We start from the raw sequence: 17,481 nt of genomic DNA on the forward strand, positions 1-17,481 counted from the left end.
AGTCATTTTAATGATTAGCCTATTCCAAATGTTAAGGTTATCAATAGTAAATACAAAATCTTATCTGACATTCTATAAACAGGTGAATAAAGGTGGTGTTCAGGCATGAAGCTTCTCTGGACAACCTTTTGTAAATGTTTGCATGGTAGCTCTATGGGTTTTCATGTAACAGGATCAAACACAAAAAGAAACTTAGCTTTAATACATGTGTTTTGTCCCTCTAGGTTTTAGCAACAGAAATAATACATTCAATATGAGTTGTTGCTTCTCTCTTTTGGTTATCTCGGTCGCAAGACAGTAAAATATAAGTTATGCAGGCAACATTACATTTTCAAGGTTTGATTGAATTATCTATGTACAGTGGAAGCTACGATCAGTCAAACTGTACATCATCACAGAGTCACAGGGGGGAACAACATTTCAGCTGCTCCTTCGGGAATTCCTGTAGTCATAAGTTTAACCTTTATCTGTGATCTTGCTGCCAAACAGTAAGCCTGTTCGCAGTACAGTGTGACCTTGTGCCGTTTAAAACAACTTCATGTATTAAAGCACACACTGCCTCGGAGATTAGTGCTGTTTTCATGGGAAATCACAATCCCCCTCACATTACAAAATACTGAAATCAATACAAAACTAAAGGGAGATGACATGAACTGCACAGTATAAAATGAGTTGTGCGTGTGTGCAAGATTCAAGAGAACAAATAATACAGAAAGCGAGAAGTCCCAGAGAAATGAGCAGAGAAGCTATATTTTTTTAGGCTTCCACAAAAAAAAGTTACATTTGCTAAATCTTGCCGCAAGTGACCTGTGGCAAGACTAATATCACATTTGATAAACTCAGACTTATCTTTTATGTCCTATCATTTGAAAGTACTAGTTCACCACAGTGTGTCCAAATCTTTGCGCCAGATGCTCAGTGACCGTCCCATATAGTCCACCTGTCTCAAACCTCTGATTTAGGAGCAGTGATGCTCTTCTTAAGAATGGCATTGTTTAAAGTGATGTCAACATGTTCTGATACAGTTTAAGACATTACAAATATTTGTCGGCTGGACACACGTCTGTCTGCAGACTGCAGACAGTCTTTAAAGCAGAAGTTCCCAACCACACGGATCCTGGATCCAGACCATTTAGAGTAAAAAAAATGGCTTACAAGGGCACTGCAAATCTACATAAGCCATAAAAGCCATGCCACATTTACAACCTGTTAGGGCTATTCTCTCTTAAAGGGACATGCGCACAGTTTACAAACAGAGGAGGCAAAAAGACTGCTGAGAAAGCAGCAGGGTTGGGAAAGCTACTTCCAATAGCCACTATTGAAGTTCATCATTGACAACTTTAAATTGTAATAACCAATGTGGTAAAATTTAAAACACTCATCTATCAGTTCTTGCAACGTGATCTGTTCACCAGTAATTTGTGTCTGTTATCTTACAGTCTTATTTCTTATATATATATATTTTAGAGCATGAGATCTGACCTTTTTTTAAATACCAGACTGAATGAAGTTTTTTTAACAGTCAGTTCACTGTAATGACTCTACACAAGTAATCCTTTGTTCCCAACCCTGTAAAGCAGTGAGTGTGGCAGACCAGTCACATGCACGCTAAGGGAAATGTTAGACACGACTACTAACCTTTGGCTCTCTGGCTGCTGGGTACTAAACATCGTACAGAATAACAGGCGGCTGCAGGGGGAGGAGACTCAGATGTCCAATGAAAGCACCGTTCTCACAGTAAAGTTGCATTTTAGCTCAGGGGTGTTTTTTCCCCTCTATAGAACATTTGATTGGGAGTCAAAACTGATTTGACATCTTTCTACCTCTCTTGCTCTCTGTGGATGGCAGAGACCTGTCGCTCCAACTTTTAGCCTCCCCCTCTGTAGGAATTATTAGTCTGTGAACAATCGGCAGTGAGCAGTATATGACCTGTTTGTTTTTTTTTTTTTTCCACTATTGAGAGAGTTTCTTTTTTCCATACATGATATAATGTACTGCGCAAAATGGATATGCGCACATACTGGAAGCATAATGTAGCTGAGGACATGCAAATTGTTGAGTATACAGCAGAGCAAAAAGCGATGTTTCCCAATGTCAATGTCTTCTTCTTCTTGAAACATCATCTGTCACTCAGATTTGCATCTTCAAGCGCGTGATTCTTTCTTTGAGTGTGGCTTATTTCCCAGCAGGGCATCTATCTCAGTAATGGTCTGAGGGGTCATTTGGGATAAAATCTGCAAGTCGGAATGAAGGATGCCAATCAGTTAAAATATAATCTTTTGTTTTTTACCAGTTTTACCAGTTTTTGTATTGCGCATAGAGCAGCGTATATATTTGTCAAAATAACTGATGACGGAGGAAAAGAGGAAAAATAAATATCTACCCGGAGGGCGCCCAGGTTCTCAAGTAGCTGGTCTGTGTTAGAAACTCCCAGAAGTACCGAGCTGACTCCCTCACTGCGCAGACACCAGGCTGTGAACAAAGACAGAACAGCCATAAAACTTATGTTCATTTAAAACTAAGAGATAAATAATTCAGAGGTTTTTGCAGATCGCATGCCACTGTTTTAAATTTAGGTCTATTGACTATCTTAAACATTTTTCTAATAAATGTGAAATTATCATATATCATTATGACAGCTGTCGCAAATCAGTACAGATTATAGAAGAGCAAACAAATGTGATGGAAAAAGTCTTGTAATTTGAGGCCAATGACAAAGAGTAAAGTGACTGAGCACAGATAGATGGACACAATAAACATTTCGATGAAGCACTAAATGTTTTGTAGATAATAAATAAAAGCTTGAATTCCCATATCAGTAGTTTTGTGACTCTGGTGATACTGTAAATACGTAAACACAGATTTGAAAAAATGCTTCTCTAAAACAGTTCCATCCTAACCTTCTGCCACACAGCAATAAAAAAAAAAAAATCAGAAGATCAAGTTCGTGTACATGTACACTGTAAAATGACACTGCCTGAGCTGTACTGTACCTATGGCTAACTGTGCAGCGGTGCAGCCCAGTCTGTCTGCCAGTAGATGGAGCTCCTTGATTTTGGCGAGCTGCCTGCGGCCCTCCTCACTGTTCACTCGTTCCTTCAGCCACTGGTATCCCTTCACCAGATAAGGCAGAAAAACAGTGATAAGGCAATATGCTGTATTTCTGTGCTGATTTCACACTACGGTACCTCGCAGATCGGAGAGAGAATTACACTGGGGTGATTTTTAGTCCCAGAGGAGAACCGGCTCAATCAAACTGACCTTCATTGCTGCTCTGGAGCACTCTGGTACACCATCACTGTACTTCCCTGTGATTAATCCACAAGCAAGTGGAGACCAGGTCATTGCTCCAACACCTGAAAGGAATAGGGGAGACATTCAAGTAAAACAAAATTAACCTTCGGTTTTCTAAAAAGAACTGTGAGACTATGGATGACTATGGTCTGACCGATCTTATGGTAGAGCTCAGGAAGCTGCACCTCAACTTTATCCCTTTGGAAATAGTGATACTCTGCCTGCTCACACACAGGTGGTATCAGGTTGAACTGGCGCGCCACAGAATACGCCTCCTGGTGCCAAACAGACAGAAGCGGAACAGAAGCAGAAGTTGGTTATTAATCAGCATTTATTTCACAAATTTCCAGCATTGCATTTATCAAGAATGGGAAATGAGCATTTACCATGATTTCCATGGCGCTCCAGCGTGATGTTCCCCAGTACATGGCCATACCCTGGTTTATTACAAACGTCATGGCTCGTACAATCTCTGCAAACCACAGTATATATAATCACAGATCTACTATGTGATCTCTGCGTATCAGCAAGAAATAGTAATTTTCAGACATCAGTCACTGACCTTCCATTGGACTGTTGACATCGTTTCTGTTGGCAAAAACAATGTCCACGTAATCTAGCTGGAGTCTTGATAAGGATCCTCTTAATCCTGTCATAAATAAAGGTCAATAATTAGATGCTGCTAGCACGCAACAGAGCGGCAATAAAACATTTTGATGGGGTAGATTTCCAAGAATTAATTACCAATGCAGTACAGTGTGCTATATATTTGGGATGAGGTTATTGTTCTTGAAAATGTTATGCTATATTTTCTATTTTCCATCAGGGTCCACTCTGTGCAGCTCATTTCCAACTAGCACATATTCTCAACCATTAACTACTGTATAAGAACATGTTTGAACTATTGCACTCTGGAAAACATTTTATCTGCAATAAAAACACTGCATATTCTGATGAAACAGAAATGCGGGAATGGAAATAAAAACTCAACCCTGACATTATATTTGGTGTATTGAATGATAAACTCAAGATTCAGGGCCTAAATTTAAACTTGAACCTTCTTGTATTTTCTTATGATTTCCTATAAATTATGTATCATGTACCACCTTCAATTATGTGCTTTCTAGAGAGACCCCTCTCTGTCTCTGCTCTGTGGAGAGATGAAAATACACATTATTGATGGTCTATTGAAATGACAAAAGCAAAGACAGGTGTAGTGGATACTTCTTTTGTGTGTTACTTACTGGCCTCCCCAGTAGATTTTTGTTGTGATGACAAAACTTGAACGCCTGACAAGGACACAACAGTCTTAGTTTGAAATGAAAATATATGATATGATTTACACTACTAATATTGTGTACAATCATATCTTCTCTGTGCCTGTTAGAATATAAATAACTGTATATTTGGACCAGCATTTGTTTTTCTTTACCCTTTGATCCTGACTAATCTTAATAATTGTTAGTGACAAATCACACAAGCTTAAAAGTTGACATTTAGTTATTGATTTATTTTTCTCCAGATTAAAAATATGTCAAGCATTTCCTACAGAAATGAGTAGTTGGCAGTTGGGCAAGTCAGCCACATTTTTATCCTTTTATAGTCTTTCTGAGGCTAAAGCTCCTCATTTGCCTAAAACGTATGAACTCCCCTTGGGACAATGTAATGGTGTGTCTGTTCCACCAATACTAAAGCCATGTGGAAATTCAGTATATTAAAGGAAAGAAATGGATTATTAGGGATTAGCAAAATATTTATTTCTGATCTCATAGAACTGGAAATCATTTCATATGCCTTTGAGTCAGTTTGGCAGATAAAATCACCTCCAGCCTTTCTTCTTGACAATGTTCCCGAGAGTGATTTCCGCTCTGTAAAAAAAGCACATTATTGATTGTCACATCACTTCACAACAATATTAAATTATACAGGGAATCTGTGAACATGCCATATGGTAAAGAAACCTGCGCATTATTTTGAGTTGTTCTTTTCCTCAGTGGATTTGAAGAACACTTAGAAGCACTGATAATGAAAAAACATTAAATATGAAAGCACAGATTTTAATTGGTGCTTGAAGGAGTAAGTGAAGTCTGACCTTCCTGAGGCGTACACCTCTGCTGTGTCAAACAGGTTCACTCCATTCTCATAAGCTATGGTCATCAGGTTCTCAGCCATCTGGGCAGACACAAAAATCGAGACAGAGAAAGGGAGACAGTGGATAAATTTCAATTATAGAGAAGTCATCTGTGAAGGGCCCTATGCAGGGAGGATAATACCTTTGAGATACAGGCTACTGTAGTTTCAGTGTGTGGGGTTTTAAAGCATTGTAAATAAAAAACACAGAGATTTGCCCTCACACTGCAGAGTATTAGCCACAAAAAGCAATATGAGAAGGAATATGTCTCTCATGCAAACAGAGAGACAATTGAGCTCTCACCTCATCAGAGATCTGTGATCCAAATGTCACCCAGGTGCCTGAAAAGGGAAGAGAGACAGAAGCGTTTGGTTTGTCCGGGGGTTAAAACAGAGATGAATATTTTTCTGTCTTCAAACCGACTCACCTAACCCGAGGCAGGAAACACGTAGGCCTGACTTCCCTAGGTTCCTGTGGAAAAAAGAAAAAGAGTCTGTGTAATGTGTGGCTATTTAAGATACATCTGCACATCCAATCATAGCTGAGATTCATACTATATGCTCATGTATGGGAGTAACATGCAAAGAGCAGAATAATCCTCGATGATGAGCAAACATGGTTACCTGATACATAGATAGATAGAGAAATAGAGAAATTGGAGAAATTCAGAGATTGAGATCTCCAGGCAAAGACAGAAAAATACATTTATATGGCAGCTTTGGGTAACCTATTGAATGCTATACTAGTTCCATTTTGTAGGCAAATAAAACTTCATCATTATTTCTTATTTATTTAATCTTAATACATGTAAAAATGTACTGTATACTGTAATATACACTGAGGTAGTGCTTTATGTATTTCACAGTAATGGTTTGAAGGGTCATTTGGGATAAAATCTGCAAGTCGGAGTGAAGGATGGCAATCAGTTAAAATATAATCTCTGGTTTTTGACCAGTTTAACCAGTTCTTGTGTTGTGCATAAAGTAGCGAATATATTTGTCAAAATTACTGATGAGACAGGAACATACAGTACATGCAAAACTTAAAATACTGGAAACTAAAAGAAAAAACACAAATAATAAAATAATTAAAATATAATAAAGAGGATGTAAATATGACACAAGGTAAAAACACTGCAGCTTATTGTAACTTCTTTCCACTGTGTTCCTGGGTGTTAATGCTTCCTCCACTACATCTGCTAAGTGAAAATCTTTCTCGCCTATGGTTAAATCGCTGCCTGTGTCTAATTATTTCTGAACAACTGACCTTTTATCTGTCATATGTTAACAGTTCAGTGTATTACACCAGGTCAGTGAAACAGCTGGAGGAAACGGAGCTCAGCTCAGATAGAGTCGAGGCAGAACCTACTTTGGCCTGTACAGTAAATGGCTCAAAATGTTCCATGAGCGAAAGAGGAGTCCATTACCCAACATGCCATGTCTGATTATCCAGACAGCTGAATTTTGAAGGGCGAGCAGAGGGAAGCAGAGAGCTGCATTTCCGACCACAGGAGCATATACAGCTGAGCATGATGTGTGCTTCATGCTCGCTCTCCCCCATTCTAATTAGCCGGGGAGCCAGCTGGAGAGGCAACAGAACTGCAGTGCAACTCAATGCTCGCTGTCTTTTCATCTCCAGCGCCTCTCCTCTCTCCGCCTGTCTGCGTCGGCCACAAACAGCCAAATGCAAAAAGACAGACTGTCAGAGCATTTAGACTCATTGGAACGAGTCCTGCTTTTATTTTCTCCGGTCTATTTTAATGTCTGACCTGAAGCTATTTTTATTTTTCTGCATATGTAAGCATTTACCTCCCTCTGCTCGTGTGTGCGATGCAGGGGTGTCACTGTGGACATGAAACGCACACTGCTTGTGTCATTACTTTAAAGTCTGTCAAAATAGCACACAGGTAGAAGGCCATGGATGCTATACAAAGGGAAAAGGCTTGATGTAGTCCTTGCATGGCAATCTGGCATTAGTTCACCGTTTGTCAACCAATGACAGCTCTGCCTGGTCTCACACACTGACAGTCACTTTGAACACTGGGAGTAAATATAAATGAGGCACATGGGATAATCAGACACACACATCAGAGACTTCTTCTAAAGCTTTTTTCTAGTTCTAGTTATTTAATTTTTTTTTTTCATTTGTTTTGTTTTGCTTTAGTGGTATTTTTTTTTATGACATGCATCGAATTGTACCTTTTTGCCTCAACTTCACTCAGGGGTAGTTAAAAGGAAATTTGACAAGGCTGGACAAGTAATAGCATCCCAAAAATATTCCCTGCTAGCTTTACTCAGCTTCACAACAAAATGAAAAAGGCTTGAAACGAATCAAAAATAGAAACATCAGCCAAATCACCCAACTCACTCAGCACCCGCACGGTAACTAACATGCTGTCTCTCTCATGCTGAAAGACATGTCACAAAAACATCCTATTCAGAGGTTTGTGGTGTTTAATATTTCGAACGCTTTGTGCATTTTAGGAAAAAGATTTTGTATGACAAGCTTCTTATTTCACTTTGTGCTAAATGGACTAATTATGTGGAAAAACGTCCAACTGAGTTACACAAAAATCCACATTCTTTCAATACTTTTCTTTAAAACAACAAGATTCTGTGTGACGTGCAAAACATGACTCGGCAATAGGAGAATGTTAGACATCTATTAGCATGCTTTTCTTTTTCAGCAAACTTAAACTCCAGATTCTGTCTAAAGGTGGAAAATAAGTGCTTGAGGCTGACGATAATGTTTGGCTAGCACATCGTGACAGGAGTAAATGAGAAACCAGCCTGTGTTATTGTGTGAATTCTGGGATTATTGTGGCACATAAAATACAATATATATATAAATATATATATATATGTTTGTTTCTAGGCAGTGGAGGATGTTTTTGTGTGTGACAACTGGCTGCCCCCTCCCTGCTCTCAACTCTACCGCTCTCTGCAGTGCTGCAGTCTGCTAAATTACTATCAGTGAGTCTAGAGAGACACATGCTCCCTCTTTCCTTACTCTTTCTTACAAACACACACTATCACATACACACATGCATTTACACAAACACTCTGCCTATATTTCATTTCAATTTGGAGGACATTATGGAAACACTGACTATATCTATACTGTGCGAGTGTCGAAAGGGCCAGTTGATGCTTTCGTGTAAATATTCACGCTTGAAGGGAATCTCAGTCAAACACACATCTACATATGGTCATGCATGAATGCACTCGTGAACAAAGCATCCACAAACACAGATGGCTCACTGTAGCCTTTATAAGTAGGGCTCCGTGTTTGCTTGTCTATTTTTTCTCACGCCATAAATCATGAAGTACAAACGAGGTGATTAAGGGGACTCGGCTGTTTCATACATTAATAGCAATGGGGAGGAAGGCAGCACACAGGTGCTCTGTCATGGTGTAGTCAGCATTTTAGCCTGTGCTGACATTTACTGTTAGTTTTCGCCTGAGATGAGAGGAAGACACTCTTTACAGCTGGTTAGGTGCAAATGATGGATTTTTTTTTTTTCTGCAGTTGTCATAAAATGCCACACACATGCTGAGCAGGCTCTTCTCCACAGGGAAGTACACCTGTTTATTAATAACACTCACCTAAGTGTGTGTGTGTGTGTGTGTGTGTGTGTGCACGCTTTTACATGCATTTGAGGACAATCTGTGGGAAGATGGTGGACTGTCTGTTCTTTATTTATAAATGCTGTACAGTCTGGTGGTGGTCTTCTGTCATGGGATGGATTTTTGATTTCAGGTTTGGACATTTATTTTGGCCTTTAAGTTCCTGTGTGTCGCCTACGTGATTCTAGACAGATTTATGTTTCATCATGAGAATTAGTTTCGCCTGTGTTTCATTAGGTCCTGAATGTATTTATACCCCCTCTGTTCATTTGTTTGGGTTGGAGCATTAACTTATGAATGCCGTTACGTGAAGTGTGTGCTCGTCTATTGGAACAGAGTTTTGTTTAGTATGCCGAGCGGCGAGTTTTTGCCCTGACGCCGAGTGGTGAGTGTTGTGTGTTTGCCTGTCCGTGCCGAGAGGTGTTTTTTTTTTTTTTAAGGACAGAGGAACTGTGTGTGTACCTGAGCCCTGGTGAGTCCAGGTGAAATAAAGAACTGTTGTGTCCTGCATTTGGGTCCTACGCCTCTCCTTCACCTTTCATACCACCACTTCATAACAGCTTCAAAGGGTCTGTTCACCCAAATTTTAAGTACCCTGGTCTGGTGGTTAGTCACCTCACTGGTCTTTCTGTGTGGAGTTTTCATGTTCTCCCTGTGTCGGTGTGGGTTTACTCCAGGTACTCCTGTTTTCTCCCACAGCCCAAAGAAATGGGAGTGTGGGTGTTGGGTTGATTGGTGACTCTAAATTTCCTGTAGGTGTGAATGTGAGCGTTTGTCTCTATGTGTCACCCCGTGAGAGACTGTGATCTTCTTGTCCACTGTTACCTGGGATTGGTTCCAGCCCTCCAAGTGACCCTGATATTGGACTAAGCAGTATAGAGAGTGGATGGATGGATATTATCTCACCCATACGGCATTTCCTGCTTCCCCCTCAATACAATGGACGTGGATGATTTTTTTATTTACAGAGCTCACATCACTGACAAATTACAGTTTTTAAAAAAAAAATCAACACTGACTTCTCTTTTATATAATCATTGTCCTTGTTCATCTGGATAATCTATAAACCTTTCCAAGGGGTTCTTTCTTCTATTGAAAGTAGTTTCACTGAAAAACAAGATTATCCAGAGTATTCAGGGATGCTGTTTCTGTTGCCGCTGGGTTAAAAAAAAAAACAAAACATCTATTCACTGCAGTGCACACCTTGAAAAAACTTTCAAAGAGAAAAACACACACAAGTAAAAACTGAAACTATCTACACGAAATGAGAAAGCATAAGTGAAAACATCCTTTTTTGTGGGGTCTGGTTTTTTAACGCTGAGGGACAAGAACCCAGTGCCATTCTGACAGTGTACTAATTCCTGCTTTGGCTATTATTAACAAACAGAGTTTTCATGTAACGTGATTTGTTTAATTCAGTCATTTTAAAACAGTTAGGAAAGTAGGTCTGTCCTCATTAAAAAATACACATGCTGTGAGCGAAGCAAATGGAAAAAAAGACAGATCCACTCACACATACAGACACACAAATTCAGCGGCCCTCTTCCGATGCTGCATATTAGCTGTTATTAGTGGTCGTGACTGTCCTTTTAGCTCAAACTGCATGTAATGAATTGGCCCAACTCAAAGATTACACCAAAACCGTGACCCTTTACTGTGTCTGTTTTTCTATGTTGGGCCTGAACATGAGTATTTGCTGATTGTGTTTTGAAATGAGTGGAAAATGTGTCTTGAAGGTCACGTAATACAAAAATCTCTACCTAATTTGAATTTTGACACATTGCAACAAGTTTATTAATGAACTTCACTGTTTGAAAAGGTCATTGCACTGCGCTGCTACCTGCTGACCTGTTTTAAGTCTGTTAATCTGACTGACATCGTGCCACAGTTTGCATGGTTTCTCTTGTTTCTCCTAATTGAAATTATATCAAATTAAGTAGTGAACATCTGCTGAAATGCTGAAATTACTTTTACAGTTTACACATTTAAACATCTGGTGGACATTGTAAGGTCATCTGGAATTGGTTGAACATCCCACGTTGTCATAAACATTTCTCCATTTTTTTCCTCAGTGACATTATTTCTAAACGCAAGTAAATAGGAGTTCAAATACGACAACACATTAATACACAATTGTTTTTTTTATTATGTAATGGTATAAATACCAACAGACCAACAGACTTTGAGATTCTACCAGGCCCTGTGGAGACTCTTTTTCATCAGGTTCTTTCTGCTCTTATATAACGACACGTAGTGATGAGTTTGTTTCTGCTGGAAGACAATATCAAGCTTTGACTTTGACTTTGACTAGACAGCCTATTCAGAGGACGTGACGTGGCTTTTCTGGCCCTGATTACGCTGCTCACAGTTCAGAATGAGCCTGCTGATTGCTGCTGCCATCGCACCCATCCCCAGGCAAATATTGACGACTGTAAGCTTCATCAAACAACCCTGGCTCCACAGTCACTTCACATTTTGAAAACATTAAGTTAATGGCTTTATGTACTTTTCTGTGTACAAGTTTTAGAATCCCTTAAAGATTTCCAACATGCAGCTGCGCATATATTAAAAGTCTAAACTACCGTTCAGTTCCATTATTTATAATTTCAGCATTCAGTACCCTGTTAATATATATTCATAGGTGTCAAAATAACTAAGCAGCCTGATTTTTGCAGGTTAGCAGCCAAAATCAGATCGTGTTTATGAACTAAACTGAAATCAAGCAAGCAAAGCTGCAGTGTGACTTTGTCTAAAACTTGTTGCAGAACCGCAAAGTGATGTCTCTAATCTGTTCAGTGAACTGGAGACTCAACAAAAATCCAGTGAGAGACGAGCTGAAGGTCAAGGTTGTTGCAGTATGCTGTCTGGTTTTCCTCCCTGCTATCCGAAGCATTAGTTTCTAAAGATTATTAATCACCATAACAACATGAGGCCAAATTACCTAATAATCACTTAATTATTATTCATGACTCCACTCCAGTTAAATACACTATGTTCTCCATAGGGTTTTATGGAGGGAATAGTCATCTGGATGTTTTGTACACAGTTTTACAAAAATATTTTCACATATTGTAAAACCACATTACTTACTGTAAATAGTCTCAGATTAAAAGAACAACTAAAACTGTGAAGTTGCTGAGCCCACAGTGCGTGTAAAAGGGTAACTGTAACAACGGGCAGACTGTGAGAGTGATAAGACTTGGGCTTGATCACTATCTCATAGCACTCAATGACCACAGTCCATCTGTAAATAGACAGGGCTGTTGATCAGTACCAATGACTCCTGCGAGTTCAGGCCTTTAGAACTCACTGTTCAAGTGTAATCTGTTAGAGAGCAGCACCTCTGAATGTCAGGACACTTCAAATCTCCATACAAATGCAAATACATGAACCTTGTTCTAGAGCTAAACGTGCAACTGAATATTCAACATCATCATTATTATTACTATTATTATTACCGTATTTTTACTTGTGGCTGGACTGGAACTGGTCTGTTACAGTATTTCTTCATTCCTCTTTAAAGGTACAATGTGTAGTTTATATCGGGTCCTATTAGCAGAAATGGAATATAGTATGGCCCTGTGATGGACTGGTGACCTGTCCCTCCCTTGCCTTTCACCCAAAGAGAGCTGGGATAGGCTCCAGCAGATCCCTGTGACCCTAAATAGGAATAAGCAGGTGTAGATAATGGATGGATGGAACATAGTGTTCATAAATATATTTTCATTAGTGTGTAATTACCAGAAAATACTGACTGTTGCATTTTCTTAAACTTAGAATGAGCCTTTTAAATCTACATAGGGAGCGGGTCTCCTTCCACAGAGGCAGCCATGTTGTGCTGCCATGTTTCTACAGTAGCCCCGAATGGACAAACCAGACACCGTTCCCACTGTACCCAGGGGAGTGGGGTATGAGGGGTGCTCAAAAGGAATCTCACCACTAGATACCAATAAATCTTTCACATTTTACACACTGCACCTTGAACTTTAAATAAAACAAGCTATAACAAGGTGAGCGTGAAAGTCGATACCATTAATATTTGACTTCCTTTTCTGTATGTCATAGGTGTGAATATTTTATATAGGGTTTGGCTTCCTTTCCTATGCTCTTCCTTGCACTCATGCATTGAGATAACAGCCTGTCACTGACACAATGTGCCCTGCGGCCAATAGCTTACACAAACCCCATGAGAACTGTCCAACACTGGCTGATAAATCTATGCTGGAGCTGCACCTGACCTGCTTACCAGGTTTGCAGTTGGTGAACAGACTCGGTCGGGTTACCACAGAAATAGCCAAATTGCTGAGTGACCCAACTTTGGCCAAGTCACTTCTGTACTCACCCCTGCACAGGCCCCAGAAAAGACTATTACACACACACACACACACACACACACACACACATAAAAGTGCAATTTAAAGGCGATTTGTCAGAAAGTGAGAGACTCTGATCAAAGAAAGGAGCTAAAAAGTGAGGGTCAAACAGACAGAGCTGGGGCAGACAGGGGCTCAGGGGAGTGCTAACTGACAGTGATGGATAGTCAGGTTAATGGGGGGGTGGGTGTTTAAAAACACGAAGTCAAACAGCGGTAACGATAGGAGCCTTTTGGATAAGAGAAAACAGGCGGGATTGAATTCAATTGCAGCTCTTCACTTTGGCTTTTTTGTGTTATTCATTTGACCTCAATCATTGTCATGTCATCGCCAACACTGACTCTGTGTAAGGACACACAGACTCATTTGTACAGATGCTGACATGTTTTTCTTGTACTTTCCTGTTTCTTCCTGACCTCGGTCTGATTGTGACAAGAGTGTAAAGAGGACGTGGAGAATGTGAGACCACTGTGCTGCCGCAGACAGACGCTGTGGCCGGGTGGTGTGGCTTTGAGCGGACTTTGCTGCAGAAGGGGCCGATAAGCAACAGCAGTGCTGGCAGATTAGGGAATAAGACAGACAAAAACTAAAGGCAATGCCTGGGGTGTTGCCACTGGCAACTGGAGCTGGCCATATGCTGTATAGACTTATTGTGCTGCTGCATCCCCCTTTAGTGACACTTTTCCAAAGACAGCACAGCAACCAGAACAATCCTAACCAATCAGAAGTATGTATGCAATTCTCCAGGAAGAAAAAAAAAACAGTAGCTGAGATATCCCGGTTTCGTCCTGTGCCTCATTCCTTTTTTAAACATCCTATTAAATGAAAGCTAAATTGACTGAGGAGAATTGTAGCAATTCAATCAACCTGATTAACAGGAAAACAGGTCATTAAAACTCCTCCTAGTTAAAGGATCCTACGGTCAAAATGAGGAAAACAGATGGCACGAAGTTAAGCTCTTATAGATTATGAGTGGTGCGATGTTAAGTGCATGCTGTGTGTTTTTATATGCTTGCTTATAAAAAGTATGCGTTATTTTCCACATCCCCTCTGTGAGTGGAGGCTGCCACAGCTGTCCTTGGCAAACTCAAGCTCTAATCCATCAAGGTGAGCTGTATCTGATTCTGTGCCAAACACTAAACGATTAAAAAAAACAAAACACAAATGACATTCTGTTCTTGCTGTTTATCTGCTCTGTTTTATTTTTCCACATTATGACTCAGACCTGGTGTGCGCAACAATGGGTTTCGGCACACGAGATACTCTGCTGCATCACTATTTTATGAAAATTAAATGCTTTTAAGAGCTCCAAGAAAAGCTGGGTGTCCTTGGGTGAATTTAGGAAAGCTGTTATTGGAGGGAGGCTTTTTATTAATCTGTGCTGTGCACTGAGCAAGAGGCCAGGGTGAAATCTGCATAAAACACACAGGGCAATAGCAAATGCTCCTATATGCGTGCTGCCTGTTATACTCTGATAACATTATGGCAGTTTGGTATGGATTATATAAGCACTTCTGCATCCATCAACGTTTGAAAAGTAAATGTCATATTTTTCATAATGCCAGTGGAATCACTGCTGTATGTGCACTCCCTGAGGTGCTTTCAGCTTTGCTAATGGATATGGAGGCAGTCTGCACATTATATTATGGAATGCATGGTGGTGACAGTCTAAGATAACCTCACATCACCTTGGAACTCAACAAAGAGAGAGATAGAAATAGAACTAAAGAAAACCTGACTGGTAGAGCTTCATTATGGTAGAAGGCCCAGTCACATCTTGTGCCTCCTTGTTTGAGGTGGAGGATGCTCCCAGTCTGAGAGAACCACTGATGCCCAACATGGGTACGGTCATAATGTTTGGCTCACGGGTGCAATCTGGAGGTCAAAAGCCCGTAATAATCAGATAATAATCGGACCTATCTGTGAGTCTGAGCCCTGTGGTGTGAATCAACCCTCTACCCTTGAAGCTCCAGCTCCTCATCTCCTCAGGGGGCCCACACTCACCTGTACTTCATATTGGTGTGGCGCCCAATGGCCTCCTTCATGTGGGCATGGCCCTGTGGAGTCTGACGGGACCCGGGCCCTTCCCTGGTCTTGACGGAGCCTTGGGAGATGTAGTTGCCATTACTCCCTTGTCCACTACCACCTCCTCCTCCTCCACTTCCTCCTCCACCAGTACCTCCGCCACCACCTCCTCCTCCCCCTCCTCCTCCACCACCTCCCCCTACTCCTCCACTGCTTCCTCCAGGAGGTGGAGCGGTGCGAAGGCCACAAAGCCGGTCCTCACTGCGACTCTTGAGGTTGTGCTCAGTGCAGGCAAAAGACACCTGCATCCTGACCCTGGTTTCCGGTGTCTCTTATTTTGAGATTTTAGGGGGGGAAGGGAGGAATGGAAGGTGTTGAGAGAGGCCTTTTTAGGAAGTCACACAAACAATAATGTCTGCAAATTGTTATTGGTGCTGCTTGACACTGTTTCCCTTGGCGTGCTGCTGTGGCAAAGCAGCGATGCTCATGCAAAGTGCTCAGACAGGGCAGGTCAGAGATTTTGGCTGAGAGTTGGAGGGAGCAGGCAAGAGTCCAGCCTCTAACATGACACACACGGAGTCGCCGTCTGCTCTGTCTCCTGTCTGTTGATGAAAACCTGGCAAAAGGCTCTTAGAGTTTTCTCACTCACAAGATGCATCAGGGCTGCACTCCAAAAACCATCAGGAAGCTTGTAAGCACTCAGACGGATTTGGGGATGTGGCAATTCATGGGAAGCCCCCACCAAAAAAAAAAACCTCAGTGCAATAGATGCCTCCCTCGAGAGTGTCAGTCGCTCGGCCTTTTCCCCCACATACATGCACAGACGCGTATGGCTTAAGTTGGCTGGTAAAGCACCCTCCAGCTTGCTGTCCTCTCTTCAGCTGAGGTGAGTTGTGTCGGTCTTGAGCCGAGGAGCTCCGGAGTGTGCCGCAGCAATGACACAATCACAGTCACACACATCCTCGCACCTCGCGTCGAAATAAGGCATATTTTTGTTAATCTTTTTGACGCAAGGTTGGGTCAGCGAAAACCGGCTCGGTCGCTCCAATTTACATTTCCGAACAGGGCGTTTAGACTTGATAGGGTGCGAATTCACACAGTCAGAGCGCACCGATGCATCATCGCCCTGCTGCCTCACGCAGCATCAAATTGATGCAACAGAGAAAGAGGGAGGAGGCGGGGGGGGGGGGGGGGGAGAGAGGCAGCAATAAATTCAAGAGCAAACACAGGACCGGGATCTGTTACCTTCAGCGCGTAAAGTCTTCCACATACCGGCGGCTGCAGCAGCTGTGCAGGGCTCCCGTTATTCGACTGAATTTCACGGTGCGTGGATTTGAAAAAAACGCCGGTACACTGGTCCCTAAATCAGCTGCAGCAGACATTTCGATGCCGCCTCTCGGCGCTCCCTCAGCATCGTTTGTCATTCGGTGTTTTTTTTTTATTTTTTTATTTCTTGTTTTCTTTTTTCTTCCTTATTTTCACAGGATCCAAAAATGTTCACGACACACAAGCAGTGTGGGGGTTTGCAAGATGCTCTCTCCCTCTCACTCTCTCTCTCTCTCTCTCTGCATTTTTTATTTCACCAGTCACATTACATTAGTGGATCCTTTCCACATTATTGGATTTTGATGGATATTTTGAACGCAACAGTTTTTCTATATACTGGCACACTAAACGCCTGATTTCACACTAATTATTCTCATTATAATTTTCACACAAAGCTCAATTTTCACACATGACTCTGCTTTACTTTTCCATATGCCTTGATCTCTGTCTTTCTACCCCACCCTCGTTTCCATGTGCAAAACATGGTCCCGCTGTGTCTGTATATGGCCAGAAATGATACAAAACATTGCAGCAGCATCTCAAAGAGCAGATTCATGGCTTCTAAGCCACATCACATCATAACAAAACACAGTATGACATATCATATGATACTGCAGCACATCATGTCATGTTAAAATCACACTGATGTGTCCTTTTGGTGGCCAGGCAATAATAACAGTCCCTTTAAGGCCGTGTTTACAGTCTA

At 41.2% G+C, this 17,481-nt stretch overlaps 1 protein-coding gene across 1 annotated transcript; it reads right to left on the bottom strand.

Annotated features, from left to right (window-relative positions):
- Positions 1-723: 723 nt before the first annotated feature.
- Positions 724-16,865, bottom strand: LOC113143170 (voltage-gated potassium channel subunit beta-3). The gene is made up of 14 exons (XM_026328650.1): positions 15,429-16,865; positions 5,853-5,896; positions 5,729-5,766; positions 5,387-5,466; positions 5,118-5,162; positions 4,539-4,583; positions 4,401-4,444; positions 3,857-3,943; positions 3,681-3,766; positions 3,449-3,569; positions 3,262-3,356; positions 2,994-3,114; positions 2,384-2,472; positions 724-2,234 (listed from the first exon to the last, which is right to left on the bottom strand). Exons 1-14 carry the CDS (start codon positions 15,755-15,757, stop codon positions 2,145-2,147), a joined length of 1,314 nt encoding a protein of 437 aa, XP_026184435.1. The 5' UTR covers positions 15,758-16,865; the 3' UTR covers positions 724-2,144.
- Positions 16,866-17,481: the final 616 nt, after the last annotated feature.

This window comes from Mastacembelus armatus, chromosome 14, assembly GCF_900324485.2.
Source record: "Mastacembelus armatus chromosome 14, fMasArm1.2, whole genome shotgun sequence".
In the NCBI taxonomy this organism is placed as follows: Eukaryota; Metazoa; Chordata; class Actinopteri; order Synbranchiformes; family Mastacembelidae; genus Mastacembelus; species Mastacembelus armatus.

Bases quoted from the DNA above. Each gene is read 5' to 3' on its own strand.
- LOC113143170 (XM_026328650.1), bottom strand. From the start codon at position 15,757: ATGCAGGTGTCTTTTGCCTGCACTGAGCACAACCTCAAGAGTCGCAGT. The intron at 3,767-3,856 runs GTCAGTGACTGA...TGTGGTTTGCAG, and splicing joins TGTCAACAGTCCAATGGAAG to AGATTGTACGAGCCATGACG. The intron at 2,235-2,383 runs GTAGATATTTAT...TCCGACTTGCAG, and splicing joins AGAACCTGGGCGCCCTCCGG to ATTTTATCCCAAATGACCCC.